Consider the following 19368-nt stretch of genomic DNA (forward strand, 5'->3'; position numbering starts at 1 on the left):
AACAGAATCTGGATGTTACAACCTGTGAGATATCTGGTTACTCCATGAAAACAATCCCTAGGGAAAGGCAAATCTAGTTACAGAGGACAAAGGTTAGGCTTTACTCATTGATTTTTGGTGCCCTATCATTGCATGCAGTAAGGGGAAAGATTTACTAAGGTATTTAGGTACCTAAACATGCCCAGCAGCATTTATAGCAGCACCTAAGTAGGTTAGGTGCCTAATTCCCATTAACTCCAGCAATGTCTTTAAGCTGCTCAACATCTTTGCAGGGCTGGTCCCAGAGCCAGAGCTGTCAGGTGGCTCTGCAGTGGTGTGGCTGGGCAGCTTGGCACAGGTGAAGCTCAAGCTGATGCTCCTTGGAGCAGGGTGCTGTGGGTCTTCTTCTTATGAAGACCAGAAGCACAGAAGTCAACAAAGGCTCCTGAGCAGAATTGAAGTTTTGTTCCTGATTTAAACTAGAACTATACAAAATACTGAATTTTGGTGTAAGCATTAAGGTTTCTGAGTAGCTCCCAGGGAGTTTCTTCAGCTGAGCATTAAGAATCTCAGCAGTTCCTGGGAAAGTGAAGATTTCACAAGCCAAACTGAACAGTACTTGCTGACCTTCAGAGGAGACTTTCCTGCTTGTCAGTCCCGCACAGCTTGGTCAGTTCCACAGCAAGAATCCTTTTTCTTTTAGGACTTTTTTGCCTTAACTTGATACCAAAGGACAGCCTCCTGTCTGTCAGAAAGAGACTTAAAGAAATCAGCCAAACCATTTGTTTCAGGTTGATAAAACAGCCCAACACGAGCAACATTGGTATAGATGGTGAAGGCTGCATGGGACAGATCAACACACCCCACCTCCCAAATTAATCATAAAAATCTATAGAGGCTTTATGTAGTTGCTTGCATAATAGCTCTATCTTTTCTATAGATTTCACCATAGAAAACTACAGTGCAGCCATTATATGGGAGCAGAACCTGACTACAGTATGAATATTTAAGGAGTATTTATGGAATGGCCAGCTCACATATGTGTGTGTCCTTATCTTTATAATGTGAGGCTGGCACCACCATCTAAGTTACTGAGACACTGAGGAGTGTTACAAGCAAGTTATTTATCACCTTCAAAGCTGAGGACCCAATATGCCTGCACAGGTATTTGTGTTAATTTGTGTAATTATTGTGTTTGCTTTGATGAGGGAATGTGATGTTTTGACACTTACTGAAATATTTGCAGGCCTTGAAGGGCAGAGTGGTTTAAGTATTCAGGTAAAGATTAACACCAGTGTGTACCAAAACAGCATTTCTCACAATGTCAGCTTTACATGCAAAATAAATCGAGGTACAGGGATCATTTATTGCTCCATGGCCATTCCCTTATAAAACTGCATTGCATTATTTTAAAGGATACAAAATGCATTTTCATTTCTTTTCCACTATTTTTTTTATTCTGGAATAAAAATGAAAAATTGCTTACTGCTCTTTACAAATTATTTTAAGTTATTCTAGAACCACTTTCTCAATATACACAGTTCAGCTTAATCAAAATAATTTCACAAACTATTTCACAGAAAGGAAGAGACGAGATAGAGAGAAATAACCAAGGAAACAAGTATGCAAGTGTACAAAAATAGATTAGAACATTTGGAGATTATAGGTACAAAAATGTAGGCTCAATAATGGAGACTTTGAATGAGTGGATTATCTGAAGAGGTAAGAAAAAGCTAGAGAGAGGCAGAGAGCTATTTCTAACATCTTTAATTTCTAGGCAAATGTATAAGAGAAAGGGAGAAACAGTCTCCAAGTTTCTGAAATGCTCTCAGCTGTGGGTGGAGGCAGCAAGCAGAGCAGGCAGAAGGCCAACACTTTGTCTCCAGCTCTCCCCCTCCCATGGGCATCCCCTGCTCAGAGCCCCAGATCCCCACCCTCTCCCCAGCCCTTTGTGCAGAGCTGTGCCCCTCCAGCTGAGCCAACGGGACAGCTTTGAACTGCTCTGAGGTCTCTGGAAATTCTCTGCTCCTGATCCAGAGTCTCTGTCCCTAAATAGCTCCTCCTGTTTGAAGCACCCAGCTTGGTGTCACCGAGACATAAATCAGGACTGCAAGGGTCAAGTGGAGATTCAAACCTCTCTTGAAGAGAATTGGAAATCTGGAATTTAGGTGCAGTCTGGAGAGCATGGAAGTATGAACTGAAAGCTCCTGTTGTGAAACATCCAAATGACTACCAGGGCAACAGGAAATATTGCAAGGGATTCAGAACATCCTCTACATCTATGCCATTTTCAGAGAAGGGATTTAAATAAAACTGCTTCTACAGTGTCTGACCCTGAAACTGAAGCACATGCTCTGTCCTTTCATATTGTGTTCTCTAAGAACATAAAGGAGGCTGTGAAACATATAGGAGCCATAGGAGCAAAATGTGGCTAAAGCATTTGTGTGCTATTGCTATGAGAACTTTTCTTAGAAAGTTACACTGGGTCTGCTGAGAAAGCTCTTCTTCCTAATCCACATCACCTGTGTAGGTTCATGGATAATTTGGTTCTGACCTAGTTAAAACTACAAACCAATTTTTTCCTATTTGCTTATTCAATACATCCTGACATCTACTCCCAGGCAAAGCCTGCAGAAAACTCTTTTGTGAGCTGCACTTTGTTTCTCCAGGAAGAACACTTAGTGAAGTACTCTGCAGCTGACAGTCCAAATGCAGCAGACTGCTCAGACTGCTGCAGGGCTATTCAAAGAGACCTGGATTTAAAAAAAAAAAAAAAAAAAAAAAAAAAAAGGTATATTATTTTTGATCCAAAAGGATCAAGAGCTACAGTGTGCCTGACCTGGCACAGCTCTGTGCCTTCCTCACACTGCTACAATCCTGTTCTCCTCCCTGAGCTAAAGGACAGAGAAAGGGTTTTCCTTCAACATATTCATCAGTGCTTCTGCAGAGTTTCAGGTCTTTCATTCTTTCATTCACTAGGCAACATCTACTCTGTGTATTATACACATAGACACACATATGAAGACTCTCCAGAAAAAAAAAAAATCATAGAATCATGTATTTGACACAGCTGAATCATATGCTGTGCTGTGAATAATGAGACTGAAAATATCCTGGGCTACTGAGGTACAGTGAAACCTCTTCATAGCTTCCACTGGCACTCTCCATCATATTCTTTATCCTCTTTAAATCATCACAAAAATGATTTTGTTCTACTTAAAGACCAACTATGAGGAGGTGACTGATTTCTGCTGATCCTGGAGGTGGTTTCACAGGTTTCATTGTACTTGAAACTTCACAGCTTCCACTGAAATATTTGATGCTTGTACATATTGGTTTAGTAAAAAAGTGGAATTATTTTCATTCTTGCCTCATATTGTTGACTGAATATGCTGTCCTCTATAAAAGCTGTTTCTTTTTACTTGACAACAGACTCATTTTTCTCAAAGCCCAATCACAAATCTTAAGAAGCATTTTTAAAAAAAAAGTCATCAGGGCTCTAATACTTGTAATAAATTGTTAAATTTCTGTTAGCAAAACTTATTTGCAAATTTCTTCCTCAAAAAGTAAAAATTTTCAGTAGTTAAAGAAAAGGTATCTACATTATACTCACCAGCACTGGTTAAAAGAAGGAAAAGCCTCACCTTGCATCCTTCCATCAACAACTACCTGGAATCTACCATGGGAAATTACAAACAATGGCCCAACCTTAGCTCTCATGGTGGTCAAAGCTGTGACAAATTCACTCCAGGTCAGTGAAGTTATGCCAGTAGAGAAGTCAGAAAAAGGCTGGATAGGTCTGATCCCTGCACTGAAACAGAATAAGAACTGAAGGGAGACTTGTGCAACACCTGCATCTTTTGCAGCATCTATAAACCTACCTAAGATTGGCAGAACTTCCTCAGACCTGAAGGGGAAAACATCATCAGGTACTATGACATGGACTAGAAAGTCTAGAGATTTAAAAGGGTGCATCTTCTCACTACTGTACAGAAACTGGGCAAAATACTTTCTGCCAACAAATATCCTCAGCTCTTGGACCCAGGAAGATCTCTGATTCCATCTTCTTCATCCTCAGAGCAAAGCAAGCTGAGTGCACTTGTTACAGGGTGGATCCATGATGTTGTCTGGGTCACGTGGCTAAAAAGGAACAAGAAATGCTATTAGGAGCCCAAAAGAGATTTGGCAATCTCAAAACAAGAAATAGCAGATGGAGGCTGGAGTTGCAGTATAGTTACACCACTTTTCAAATACAGAATTCTCTTTTTCTTGCTAACTATTGAGGTGTTGGAAACAAAATGTGGAGTCTTCTGGGAGACAAAACCTGGACTGAAGGTCTCAAGAGACTCCTGACACAAACTGGTGGCATCTCCTGTTAATGGAGCTGCAGACAACCAACCCAGCAGTGGTGTATATCCCAGACTAGCAAAATCTTACAAAACTCCATCAAACTAGCAAGGAATTAACATTTCCATCATACCAGTTAAAAGCTGAGGCAGTGGTCAAGAGGTCAAGAGGAAGTCGACCAAACAAGGAGTCACAGAATAGAAACATGCTCAGTTTGTTAGAACATGAACTAATATTCTAGCATCAGCCATTCCTCTTCTTCCAGTAAAAGGCTGGTGAATAAATCAAAAAATGATCTTGACATGTTCTCAAGACCAAATTCTAGATGCACTTCCATGGCTGTTAAACATGTAATAAAAGGGAGTGGGTGCTATTTTTTAAGGCTTAAACCTTAGATTTGAATTGCAGCCTAAGCTGCTTTATAGTTTTTTATAAGATTCTATGTGAATGGAAAGAACCTGATCAAGGCTTGGTAAGGCCAGGTACATGGAATAAGTTTCCTGTTTGTGGGTGAGAATGCTGCACAGCTCCTGAATGGTGGCACACATGCTGGCCATACTGTGTGTGGGCAAGACACAGCCTCTTCTGCCTTCTGGGATAATGTGTTCTTGGTAAAGGAAACAGCTTCTTTTCACTTAAAAAAAAAATCTTGCTAATAAATTCACAGTTTTTACAGTCAAGTCAGTGCAAAGATGAGTTTTGAAATGTAAGTTCATTGCAAGAACTAGTTGGAAAATACTGTACATCCAGCATACACCATAAAAGACAAACAGCTCTTCTCACAGCTCCTAACATGCAGTGTGCCTACAGGCCATGCCTCTACTCACCTGTCAGGTCCACTGCCTTTAATTAAATTAAAACCCCCACATTTTGTCCTTCTGTCTTTAAGAATGTTCTCTTGAATACCTGATAATGGAAACTGCTGTGTTAAGGTAGGAATATAAATCTGTGTTCCACTGCACTCAGTTATGGGCATGGGGATCATGTTTCCAGTGAGCTCTATGCTAGGATCCTGCCTTCTGTTCACACCTTTTATTTAAATACACTGAACTCAGAATAGGTTGGATATGATGGGGACACCACCACTGTTCACCAAGAGAGAAATATGAAGGCCAATGGAAATCACATTTTGATCTTAACTAGATTAACCTCTTTCTGAACAGGTAGTTTGTGAATTTAGCCACCACTTCAATGGACCTGGAGTGCCTGAGTAAGGACCAATGAACTGGATTCCATCCATTCCAGCCCTGCCAGTCAAAATAGTATTGCAGGCAAGAAATCTTGAAGTGTTGATGTTGCCTGTTCTTATCAAATCATTACTGATTTTAAATAAGAACAAAATTAATTTAAAATTTCCTTTTTGCCCATTTGACTTGCCCATGCCTTGACCTGCTGGGTATCTGAATTCTCAGCTCTGTTTTCTCATGAGCATGCAGGATCAATCCTGTGAAATGGGAGAAACTGCACAGGAGTAGAAGAGTTATGTGGCAAAGCATTCATGGGTCTTTGATGTAACCAACTGAAAAAATTCTTTGTTAAGTGTTTATTTTTTAGAAGATTTTCCTCCCACATAACTTTAGGAGGAGGCAAATGAAGCATTTCCATCTTTGTGCTAACTGCTGCAAGAACTTCTGAAACACAAAACTTCTGACCTTTAATTGTGAAGAACTGACATTGAAATCAGGATTACAATTTTCTGTATTCAATGGCATAATATTGCTTAATCACCAGTGATAAAGGAGAGAATTAGTTTTCATCCATTTCCAAAATATATGGAGCCAAATTTTGCTCTGCTGTAAATGCTTCTGATTTCAACTCAGTTCTTTTAAACTTGCCCTAGACTTAAACCCACAAACACTTCCAGTAAGACAGCTTTTAAAAAACTCTTTGCCAAAATCCTTGCTTGGAAAAAGACTTTTAAAAATAAACATTAGGTTCAGATACCAGGTCTCCCATTGGAGACAGCCTCACACAATATGCACAGATTATTTAGGCACAGAACAAATGTATAAACCCCTCTCCTATTTATTTTTAGCTCTCCAAAAGTGGTGTGGCTAAAGAGCTTTGACATAATCAGTCCGAAGAGATAATCCCAGATTTACTGGTCTGCAGAACATTCTTGTATTAGAGATACATCCTCTCTGATTTGTGTGCCAGCAATAAAAGTGAGAGGGAATTCAAATCTACCTCTAGGTTTTATTTAACTGGTGAAACTGTTTAGAATATTAAAGGCATGTTTGGAAAGCCAGAATTACAAATTCTAAATGTAAAACGTTTTCCATTCACAAGTGTTCCTGTTGAGAAGATTAATTTCACATTTTTGGAGCAATTAGCAATATTTAAAGATTTTTAGATTTTCAAACAAGTCATTGCCATCAGAGGGTAGCCAAAGTTATTGTTAGAAAACAGAAACATTTGATATGGAAATGTGTCAGTAGCTTATTCTGTCTTTTTAACATTAGTAAATTGCTGAACGAATTTTAGAAATTGGAAAAACAAAACATGTGAACACAGGGATTTTTTGGCAAGAAATGGTAGCATATTATTTAAAATACCATTATAATTACCTCCCTTATGGGTCTTACTTCATGGCATGGAAAATCATCTCTTTTAAAATGAGAACTTAATACAATCTTTTAAGAAAAGAATAATTCAAAGAAAAACTAATGAAAAAATGTGTGCTTTGTTAGAATTTGAGCAGTATCAAGACATGCTTTTCACCTTGAATTTTCCAGCTAGGACTGAACTCAGGACCATAACAGGGAATCATGCAGAGTCTCACAGACAATCCAGCTGCTGTGGGTCACTGTGCAGGATGCTGAGCTACAAAGTAGTCATGGGTATTCTTTGAAGTTGTTTTATTTTTTTTTCCCCATTTTGACACGGGATGACATTCCCAACACCTACTGAATTCTTCCAGTGCACCAGGGTTATTTAGCTTTAAAAGGAGCAGCCTTGTGCAAGACCCATTGTTTGAGATCTGTTCAGCAGACAAGATGCAGCCTTAAGAATTAATCAGCCAAACACTCCTAGTGCCCATTATTCATGGCCAAATAGATGTATCTGAACTGGAAAGACAAATTCTGGCCTCGTGTGAACCCTGTGCTGCTCCACCAAATAGAGCAGTAGTGAAGAAGATGAACGTGAAAGCAGAACTCAGCTCACATGGAATTACACAAAACTGAAGTTTTATTTTCCTCCCTAAATGATCTTAGGATGATAGGATGGTTTTGTTTGAGTCCAAACATTATCCAAAGTCCAACGTTAACCCAGCACTGCCAAATCCACCACTAAACCATGTCCCTCAGCAGCACACCTCCAGGGCTTTTAAGTCCTTCTGGGGATGCTGATTGCCAGGGCCTGACAACCCTTTGGGTGAGGAAATCTAAACCTCCCCTAAACAAACCCAGTAGCCTAATCCATTTAATCCAAAGCTAAACTTTTAACCTTTCTTATCTTACATTTTGATTCCCAAAACTTCACTAGCCCTATAGAATTCACTAATGCTCAGCTACAGAGTCCATTGCTCCATGGAGCTTTTATCTGTCTGTGGATGACTGATAATTTTTGCAAACTTGTGCTGCAGTGTAGCACTGCTGACAACCAGGCAGCTGCACACTCTGAAAGCTTTAACCTTTAGTACTTTCACTGTTGTTATTGAAAACATTAAAAAAAAAGAAAAAAGAAAAAAAAAAAAGTATCCCTGCTAGATGTAGATGCAATGGGTTGGAAGGAGACACACTCTGTACTACCCAGAACCACTCTGTAGTGTGCTTTTTAAGTTTTCAGACTTAAATTCATATCCCAGTGGGAAGTTCTGGAGTCACTGAGGAAAGAGTCCTCTATGCCATCTGCCAGATGAGTGGCTCTATGGGGGACTTTGCCTTCCTTTGTTTCACACTACTATGCAGCCCCCATGCAGTGGTGGTTTGGAGGCTAATGAGGGCCAGAGCAACAGGAAAATGGAGAACAATACCACTGAATGAGGACCCTGAAACTTAATCCTTCATCTAGAGGTTATATCATCTTCCTTGCTTGCTCTTTCACAGAATCTGTCTCTGTAGCTCTTTGCTGGACTACACACAGCTTTGCAAAATTTGTTTTAATTACTGCCTTTGTCTTTTGTTCCTGGGCCTTTCTGTTCCCTTTGTACTTGGAACAGCCTTTTGCTTTGCAAGGATCCTTTTTCTCTTTAAAATTCACTGTCCTAAATCTTGCACCTTTGAGAAGGTTCCCAGCTCTTTCACCTCTATCTCACTCATACCTCTTGAACTTGCATTCCTGGGCCATGATCAACATTTCTTAAGCAACTTCTGAAACACTGGATAAGAAAACACATCATCAAAAATAGATCCTGAACAAAAACGGAGCAGCCCTAGTTTGCACCAAGCACCTTGCAGATCCATTCTTGGTAGGGTCACACAAAATTACCCTTCCTCATGCCAGCAGGTGGCAATGGAGTATCTCAGGGAACACCAGAGCTCTTAGTCCTAAAGCCATTTAACAACTTGTGGTCATAAGGTGATGATAATCACAAAGCTTTGAGTTACAGGCCAGTCTGCTCCCATGATTGTGGCATTGAGAGAAATACTGTACAATAAGACTTTGTCCACAGGATGGTCTAAATCCTGGAAATAAACTCATTCTGTTGCACTCAAACCATCTGCAAATCACTTTACAGCCTGCTCAAGTAGATCAAATATCATGTGCAGTTCCTGGTGCTGCACCTGACACGTTTTGTGATGCATTCCTGATTTTATTTAGGACTGCATGATTTTGGGGAGCAGAGCTGTTTCTCAGCTTTCAACAGCCAGTGCTTTTAACAACACTTTGCTGGGGTCCCTTACGAATTTAAACTTGTTCCTCATTCCTTGTTACTTCAACACCAATGCTATAACTATGCTATGCTATTTGGAAGAGGAAAAGCTGGTAGGATGTGCAGGGAATAACTTGTTCTTAACTGTGACTAAAGCATTTTAATTTTGTGGACAACCAGACCCTTTTTTCAAGGCAACATTTCAAAAGCAACACACAGGAGACACTGGGCAGGTCCTGGGAGATGGCACTGACCTTGACTTTTATCAGCCCTACTAGATTGAGAGCACTTGTTACCTCATGGAACTGTGTCCTAAGGCAACATAAATGACTCTTGTATTTCCCTCAGGGATTGCAGATTTTGCTTGAGTATTAATTAAAAGGTTGAGAGATAAAAAGTGAAACCCCAGAAGAGAGTCTTGCTCTTTATTCCTTGATTAAACACTTGTCTACCAAGACAAATCTATGAACAGTTCCAGAAAGCATTTATCACTAGGAAGATTTATATAGCCAAAGAGTGTGCAATATAATTAAGAATTGTCAGCAATAAACAAATGGCCCACTATAAAATGAAAATAATGGTATGATCTGAGGCCAGGCTGAATAAGCCCAAAGGTTTGAGTGACAGGTTATGCAAACTTTTCACAGTTTTTAAGCACTACCTGAGGTGTGTCTCACCTCAGCATCAGCCAACTGCTATTACTCTAGAAGTGCTGGGTTAATATGCACAGTTACTCATAATCCTGTCTCTGCAAGCAAACATCATAAAAATTCTTGTGCAGTTTACTTGCAAATTCATCAGAACATCAGGATCAGCAGGTTTAGTTTTGTACAGAACTGCACAGCCTGGTTGCTCACTAAGCCAAGATCTCATTTTTTTTCAGCTGCAGCCCAGGGCATGCTACTGTCTTCTGTTTAAACTAAGTGTGTACTACAATAAATCCAAGCCTAAATGAAGGCTTAGGCTTCAGATGAAACACTTACTAAAAAAAAACCTCATTGTGCATAGTTCTGCTTCTGATGGCTCTCCCAAACCCCAGGGAGATTTCAGGAGAACTGATGGTACAGAGTGCTGCATGTGGCTTATTCCACAAATACCAAATCCTGCCCTAACAAAGGGAAATTTAGCTGGAGTCTAAAACACTTCCAGCCTTACCCATAGAAGTAACTAGAAAGGTGAGAATTAGACATTTGATCACTTTGGTGTAAGAGTTAAATCACTCAGCAGTGGTAACAAAAATCACCACACTGATTCCAGTGGGATTTGTAGGTCTCGAGCAAAAAAATTATTTCAGCTTAATGTAATTTCTCATAGAAGTGATTTTAACAGCTGCCTTATATGAACATGGACAGTATCTGTGGAGGCTGAAAGACTGTTTCTCCATTTTGGTTCTTGATATTAAAAAACAACCTCTCAGGAAAAAAAGTTGCCAACCAACCAAAAGCAGCTTAAGATCTTAACATTCTTGTATTACAAGCTCATGTTATAAAATCCAGTTCCAACTTTGTTAGTTTTACATCTGAGGTCATTTTCCTCACAGTCATGCAAATGATTTCAGTGAAAAATCAGAGAAACTAAATTCCCTTTGTTTAAAATATCTGGCAATAAACCATTTCTAATCCTTAGAAATTACCTTGTGGTTTCACCTTAGACCAGCTACCTCTAAGCCTTCATGAATTTTTAAGTTAGCAAAATGTCTTGCACTAAATCATTGCTTTCTCCATTCAGCAGTGACTGTTAGGAAAGAACAACAGGGAGCAGAGTTTTCAGGAGCCTGTTCCCTCAGGATGTATTTATTCCTAGGGACCAACCTGAGACACAGCAGATTGTTTTAAAGGGATTAACACTTTGTGAAAATCAAAGTTCTCTGCAATGTTTTAAGCTGGGTATCCAGAAATCAAAAAGAAAAGGGTTAGGATTACCCAAATTTATAAAGTTACACTTGGAAGTGTTTGAACTGATGCTGAGCAGTAGGATGCAGAGAGCTTTGGATCATTATACATTAGAAAGTAGTAATAACAGCACTTGGCTAGTGCTGAGCATGTTTTATTTAATTAACTGCAACTGCTTGTAACTCTGTAACTATTCTTTCCTCCATTTACAGACAGAAGGACTTGAGGATGACAGTAGAAGAAACATTTTAAAAAGAAACCTCTATTTTTGAGTGACATGTAAAATAGGAAAGGTCCAGTTTGAAGACCTGTAAAGTAATTGCATCTTTGCTTGAGCTCAAAATACCCATTCCTACTCACAAAACATCCAAGTTATTAAAATGGGGACACCTACAATGATATTTTTGATAACTGATGATTTTAGTGCAGCTAACTTGCCTTCCTCCTGCTATGCAGGGACTTGGGAGCAGAGCTGGATTCAATCTGGGGGTATTTCAGCTGCATGTTCAGTACAGCAGATCACACTTTTAATTAGTTTATGCCTATGGGCTCACTGATACAAACATGTTAATTTCCAGATGAGCTAGGATTTGAATTTTATTGAACTTGATTTCTTCTAGAAAGGGACATTCCAACCACTACTCAGACAACCTGCAGATAACCAGTATATTGCTATGTTCTAGAACATACTGGAATGGACACCTCAGTACACTGGGTTTTGGGCCCTTCCTTTATAATGCAGTAAAAACACAGAAAGCAAACTTATCAAAGGAACAGCTTCATTTTTTCAGCTTTGCATGCACTGAGTAAAATCAAAAGTGATTTATTATCTGTTAGTGATTATACCTTTAGCTGTAGTGCTATAAACCACTGATGTTTATACTCAGAAGTTCATCTAGCACACATTCTTTGCTATTCTTAAATCAGCCATAAAATCATAAACAGATTCTGTGAATGCCCAGCTTTCAGTAAAAGTAATGATGGCTCCTTCCCAAACAAAACCAAACAGAACAGTCTTATAAAATATATAAGTATATATACAAAAAGACCCCAAAATATTAAAATATTTGGGAAGCTTTAAATTAATTTTTATGAAAGAAATGTAAGATAAATGTTCTTGAGGAAAATAGTGTGCAATAGTTGGAACCTTGTCTTGTTAAAAAGCTACAAGAACAGTGTTTACAGGGAAAATTTGCAGCTGGTCCTTACAAACCATATACATATGCAAGGAGTGGGCAGAAGTGGGAGGGAGAATAGCAAGGCCCTACCTAAATTTAGGTGACAGTCTCATGATACAGAGCTGCCATATGTTAAAGGTGAACATAGTAGGAGGATGGAAGAGATTAACTATAATGAGTTTTCTAGGAGAAAAAAAAAAAAGTGTCCCAGCTACAGTTTTTTATACTGTTCCTGTGTGATTCTAAACCACCAGTGCACATGCATTAATTTCCATCTAGGATAATTCACTGGGAGGGTAAAGTTATGCACAGACTCTTCCACTTCTTTAAAAATCAAACCCAGAAGATCCTAATTCACAAAACCCATTCAATGATAGAAGAAAATATCTTCCTCTTTGCAGTGCTGTGACCTCTGTGAGGACTTTAATGACAGAGAATACAACAAAAGTGAAACAGTCTCACAGTGGTTATAACACTTTGGAAATTCCTTCAGTGCTATACCTGAACCACACTGATGGACAAATAGCCACACCAAGCTTTAAAAGTGAACAAGAGGAACCTTCTTTTACCTACAAAACTTTTCCCATCATAATTCCTCCCAGCTAACCAGTAAGTTCACAGCTACACACCTGGATATAGGTGATACTTTGTGAGGATTCATCCCCTATATGTTTTTGGGATTTAGAGGTAAAATTTCTATTTTTGGACAGGAATTTCTATTAGGCAATCAGCAATTGGATTTCTCACAAGACAAGAACAGCCTTAATCATCTAATAAATAAAGTTAATATCTAACTTCTTTGCCTAGTTATGTGGGGTTTTTTCAGTACACTGGTCCTTCAAGCTCAAGACAGACAATGGAAAAATTGGAGAGGATCCACTGGGGGGTCACCAAGATGATTAGAGGGTTGGAGAACTTGGCACATAAAGAAATGTTGAAGGAATTGGGTTTGTACATTCTAGAGAAGAGAAAACTTGAGGGGGAGGTGGATATCTAAGTCAAAGTCTACTTAAAAGGCAGTTATAAAGAAAATGGAGGTTCTCTTCTCACCCATGTATGCTACAGACAGGAAGCAATGGGAACAAAGTTTACTGAGACTGAAATGATTTCCTGAATAAAAGAGGTGATTTCCAAAATTGTCTTAAGGTGAGGATTCATGGACAAAATACAACTTTCCCTGGTAGGTTGAACAAGCTGCTCAGCCCTTTAGGAATATAGCCATGTAAATGTTTTATTCATGTCAGTTATTCACATAAGTGGGTTTCACTTTAGTGGGTAACACAAGCCAGCTGGTTTTCTTCTTTTAAACTCTGATTTCTCATGCATTTCATATTGCTACACCCCCTTCAGAGATATTTATGGAAATTTCACAGCAAGCTGTCTCAAGCTTATGTGCTATTAAGATTCCATTCTGGGGTGTTTACTGCATTAGATTTATAATTTACAGATTTATGGACAGCTAATTGATGGCCCAATAAAGCACGCTGGAACTGAAGGGAACTACTAATTAAAATAATAGTTTGATTGTTCTTGGCATATTGTAAAACTGCTGTGGATTTAAAGAGAGCCACTGCAGCTTCTATAGAGCCTCAGAGCCTAACTGCACAATAAAAAACCTGACAATTCACATATAAAATAAGTTTAGTTGTGTCTACACTGCAGGAATTATGTTTTCTTATCTGTTTGGATACCTGTAAGCAGGCTAGCATTGAAATACTCAAGCTGCTCATGACTTTAGCTCTTCTAAACACCAGAGAATGAAAGGATTCAAATTCACAGCCAAAGGGAACAAGAAGGTTACAGTATTAATACCAGGGCTGTAAAGTATCAACTATTCTGCTAATCCCCATTTAAACAATTAGATTAAATCCTCCTGAAAAGGATCATCTGATAAGATGCACCTCAAACTCAGTGCCTCTTAGAAAAGGATATTTTCTGTGTTGGGTAGAATTTTCATCTTGAAACCTCTACTGTGAAATCTACAAAGTAGATTTGCTCCTTGTTCTAAATAGTTAACTTTCTCAGACTGATTTCATACACATTACAAAGTATAGAAACAGGTTTGATTTTTCAAGCCTGCAGAAAGCCTGGCTTATGCTCTGCAATGGCATCTGGAAACAGTAATGAAAAATAATTAAGGAAATAGTCAAAATTAAATATGAATTATCACAATGTCTTGCTGCAATGCTCAGTGAATTTTATTCTAATGAACTGCATGAAGAGCTCTTAGCACCATTTCAGTGTGGTGGCTCCATTCAGAAGAACAGAAGTTTTTTAGCAGTGGTCATGAGGGGTGATTTCATACCTTTCTCTGCAATGAAAAGGGACAGATTCTCCTTGTCTGCCACAAAGCCTGACATGCACAACTCTGTAGGACACCTTACAGAAGGCACCAGTGATGGAAAACCTGGGGCACTAAGACTGCAATGCTAGGAGCTCTTTAAGAAGAGGAAAGAACATTAATGAATCTTTATCAATCAAAGATCAGATAGGCAAAAGTTCCTGAAAAAGCTTTTTCATGTGAACTCCTCAGTTCAAATCTGCTGTTTCAGCAAGTGGAGATAACATGTAAAACAGCTGATGTTTTCTGCAAATTAGGCTTCTACCACCCAGAGTAGCTGACATTCTGCTGCTGTTAATATGCATCTTACTGTCACATCTGCACTAGTTCAGCATCCAAGAGTAGGACTTAAAAGAGATTGTTTGCACATAGTCAGCAAATCTGGCTCTCTGCTGAGTCATCAAGAGAAGCACTTGTAGGAGAAGCAGAGGAACAAAGCCAGAAAAAAAAAAAAGGAGGGGAGGGGTTGAAGTATGAGAGATTTCTTCTGCAGGTAATTTTTATTTGCTATTATTGCTAGATAATACCATCTTCAAGTCAGTTTCCAATTCTGCTGGTATAAACCTAGAGTACTGCAAGGTTTTACCCAGGACAGACCCCAGCATCCACCTTACACCTTTCCAGCTGTCCCAAAATATCTCCCTCTATCAACTGATGGAGGCAAGGGGACAGGGCTCTGTTTTAATAGTTGCTCTTGCATTATATACATAAAATGTACATTATTTTATGAAAGTGGCTTTTAATTCACTTTCATTTCCTAGGTTATTTTTCTACATTTTTAAAAAATTAAATAAAACTTACATAGTAACCTACATCTGTTTGTAAAGGAAGCTGCTCTTATTAGATCTGGAATGCAGTATCACCTACAGTGTGTTTGGAAATGTCTGCAGAAAAAACCACAACATATTTGTTTTAATACATCTAGCTCAAGGCACCAAGGGAATCAAGAAAAAAAAAAAAAAGGTCCTGCTTTTTGTTGCTAGCTAATACATAACCTTCACTGTTATGTACCTGACTTCCTAATAAGTATTTGGGATAAAAGTAATTTTCTCTCACTGCAAAGATTTATTCCTGTCTTTTAGGAGACTGTGGAAGCCCACCTGCAAAACAGCATCTTCCTGGCACCTATAAGAATTAAACATTATGCAAATTCCAGGAGGGAGAAGAATGAGCTATTAATTAAACAATGATTCATGACATATATGGGATACAGATGGATCATCTGTTGTCATCAGTTGTCTCAATCATTTAGAGGAATAATAATATACCTATTCTATGAATTAATTTGCACTATATTAACAGATATCTGACCTATTTTTACCCAGAACTACTTACTTGATAAAGTATTTGATCCCATCTGCTGTATAAGCTTCTTCCCATCCATAAGGCAGACCTAAGATAAAATAAAGAAATAAGATGTCTCTCAAAGCTCAGGTGACACTAAGAACATACAGGTCATACACCATTCATACAGTTTTGAACAGTGCAAGTTAGAATGCTGTAACTTCAAACAATGCCATAAAAAGATGATAAATGAATTCTTGCTATTTTTTGTAATAGATAATAACATAAACAACACAGTTTATAAATACTTGATGTGCTACAAAGCTACAGACCATTTGATGATACTTCTATTACTGACATTTGTGTTATTTTTTTTACTTTTTTTTCAAACCAAATGTGCTTAGAGCTTGAAAAGCATTGGAGAAAGAACCATCAGTCACTGTGCAAAAATGCTCCAGGTGCATGCTTTTCTGATACTGGGCTGTAATGTAATGAAGGCAAGCACAAGGTCCTTCCTTTTTTGGGGCTAAATACATACAAAATTAAAATTGTATTAACAATTGCACTGCAAGTGCTCTAGCTTGAAAGTCATCTTGAAATGCTAGCATCTTAGGAGTTAAATTAAGTTTGTTGAAGTCACAGTATAACTCAAAAGCCCAGCTCATTAGAACCATCTGTGAGCCTGCTTTAGATCTAAAATTTTTATATGAGAAATGTGCTGGACTGCACGCACCACATGTCCTTTGAAAGCTGCTTCATCCCAAGGCGTGCCCTAAGCACACACATACATTTTTTTTTTAGTATTTCTCTCTTAAATTTCTCACTTTTTTTTTCTCACATCATCACACCTTTATCTTCAGTGTGGTTCTTCTTAAAAATCTGGAAAGGAGTGAGTTCAGTTCTCAAAGATAAACAGAGTTTATTACAGCCACCAAGCTATGACTTGGCACAGTGAAGCAGAGACAAACCTTTGGGAAGGAATTATGGAATTATGGAATTAGAGCTGCAGGCACCAAGTGAAGAGCAACAAGTGAGTCTACTGACACTCCAGAATTCAGGAGCTTGGAAACTCCTCGCTGCAGGCCAGCACCACTACTGCTTGGTACAGCTTGACAAGCAAAAAGCACACTGGAATTATTATTATCATTTTTTTTTTCACTTTTACGCTGTATTATTCATTTAGCTGAGGCTTCTTCCACTTTCAGTTCAGCACAGATCAATCTGTTCCTCACAACATGCCCCCTACTACCTTTGAGAGAGAATAATCCACAACTACTTCCCTTTAAATACCAGGTAGTTGCCTTGTAGGCAAATAGGTTTTCAGGATGACTCCTCTGGAGGAAGGAAGCAAAGAATGTTTTAAGTTACAAATGTTGGATGTAATCTTCCTTCCTCTCCCATAAATGATGGGAGCTTTACTCAACAAAAATATTTTCTAATGATTTAAATGGCAACAGGATTGATCTTTCAATTGCTTCCCTCTGGCCTGGACTTTCCCCATTCCTGCACGTAACTTGCACACCCAAAATGTGACAATGGATTTACTTAATTATTAATTAAATCCTCAGCATCTGCCCTGTGCTCAAGATGGATCCCTTACATCACCTGGTACATTCAGCAGTGATAATTACACTTTGTTTCACTACTCATTTGACTACATTTTTTTTTCTCTTTTTCATCTAAATTAGGAATGGCACATCAGTTGCAATAAAAAAAAAAGATGCTCTGTATTGTTTTTATAACCAGGAAAGACTATGGTTTCTATAAAGCACTAAAAAAAGTTGTCACCTATAAATGAGACTCTGGAGATGTTTCCACAAGGTTGTTTTCCTTTTTTGACTTTATATGCATTAAATAGTATATCACATCGAGCCTTTATATGCTTCTGTAGGTTTTTAAATGCCTTTATTTTCCACATTTTTACTCTTTCTCCACTAGTTTTTTGCTGCTGTTCCCTTTCTCCTTTCCTTCACTGTTGGATTTGAACTTTTATTTCTTAGTATTTCCCAGGGTAGCCAGGAGGCTCTCATGTTTTGCATCCCATTTCCCTAGACACCTCCTTCACTCTTTCAAGCTGACTTTCCTCATGAATCATTCATAGGTTGCTCTACTTCCTAGTGCTCTATTTTTTCACACCCTCCAGGGTTGGATTTGGTGCCTGTTCTAGGACTTGCTTTGAAAGGCTGCTAAGCTTTCACCTGGAGTAAATGAGAGGTGAAGGAGCTCAGTCAGTCAGAAACACAGGCTGAAAGATAGAGGATTTAGCCTATATAAACTCCTGCAGTCTTTCTTTCCTACATATTTATAATTTATTCTGTGAATTGCTATGGACTTTGATGAAATTCATAAATAATATATCTTGTCTGCAGCTGTCTGCATATACCATCTTAAAAAATTAGTTTTACAATATTTGAAAACTATTTCTTTGCAGTAGAAACTACAGGGCTTCTTACTATTCAAATATTTGCTATTATTTATCTTTTGGAAGGCACAGAAAAGGTAAAACTGAAGAAACAATTATACATCCAAAAGAAATGGGTACAGTTCAAAGGGCCCTTTGCCCAAATGGAATAAATAATCTCCTGAGAGTGTGCATTTTAGCCAAAACACATCAATATTTTGTTCTGAGCACATGCATTCCATTAGGGTTAATGCAAAGGAGATTCCTCTGCAGGGTTGGCAATTTGACACAGTAAAACCAAAAATTTCTGGTGAAATATCCAGTTGAGTTCAGTGGGGTGCAGGCATAAAATGGTCCTTTGCTTTTATACCGTGTCAGTAATACACACTGTATTTTACTACTTATTTGTGAATTAACTATAAAAGCTCAGGTTTTACAACAGCTTTCAGACATGACTACCACTCCTGGCATTTGCTGTGTGCCACTTTATTCTTTAAACCATTTCAAGTGCTCTTCCCACAAACAAATGTGTTCCATTTAATAAATAATCTGCTAAGGGGACATTCCATTCCTTTCTTTCACATACCAAATTCCATCAAAAAACCCAAACTGTTCTTTTGCTTTTGTTGTTGATGCTTTAATAGAACAAAGATGGAGCAAATAGTTTTCAAGTGGAGACATCTGGGAAATACTAGCAACTGAAATTTATGCTAATTTGGAGTATTGTTGGCAGATTGGTTTGTCTCCCTTCAGTCTTGTTCCTAGAAACCATGCTTCAGGAGAAATACTTTTCTTCCTTTGTGCATTCAGGACATGGTACAAGATGACTGTGTTTTCCTGTTTCCTGTTAATTGTAAGATAGTGACCCATCTATGCTGGCAAACTCATTAATCTCTTCTGAAAACAATTGAGCTGTATGAATTTACAATTTAGAATGAGAGTTCTAAATCAATTTGCTTCTCAGACTGAAGGGCTGTGTCATCAACTTGAAGATCTTTTTGGTAATTTTGAAGTGACAAATTGTTATAAATATTTTTCCTCTGATACTTGTCAGTGAATCACTTGGTACAGTTAATTAGAAACAGTATGGATACAACAGAAATTGTAACATATGAACAGTGACCAATCAA

At 38.3% G+C, this 19368-nt stretch overlaps 1 protein-coding gene across 5 annotated transcripts in view; it reads right to left on the minus strand.

Moving 5' to 3' along the window:
* Window positions 1-1407: 1407 nt before the first annotated feature.
* Window positions 1408-19368, minus strand: part of STXBP4 (syntaxin binding protein 4) — a 58942-nt gene continuing 40981 nt past the window's right edge. For 4 of the 5 annotated variants that reach the window (XM_071764369.1, XM_071764367.1, XM_071764366.1 and 1 more), the window contains 2 exons: window positions 15889-15946; window positions 1408-4119 (listed from right to left, as the gene is read on the minus strand). In XM_071764369.1, coding sequence (XP_071620470.1) covers window positions 4008-4119; window positions 15889-15946 — 170 coding nt within the window. In that variant the 3' untranslated portion in view covers window positions 1408-4007. Of the gene's footprint in view, window positions 4120-12666; window positions 15438-15888; window positions 15947-19368 lie in introns of those variants that run through there. The other variant, XM_071764370.1, reaches the window with a different exon arrangement.

This window comes from Heliangelus exortis, chromosome 20, assembly GCF_036169615.1.
Source record: "Heliangelus exortis chromosome 20, bHelExo1.hap1, whole genome shotgun sequence".
Classification (NCBI taxonomy): domain Eukaryota; kingdom Metazoa; phylum Chordata; class Aves; order Apodiformes; family Trochilidae; genus Heliangelus; species Heliangelus exortis.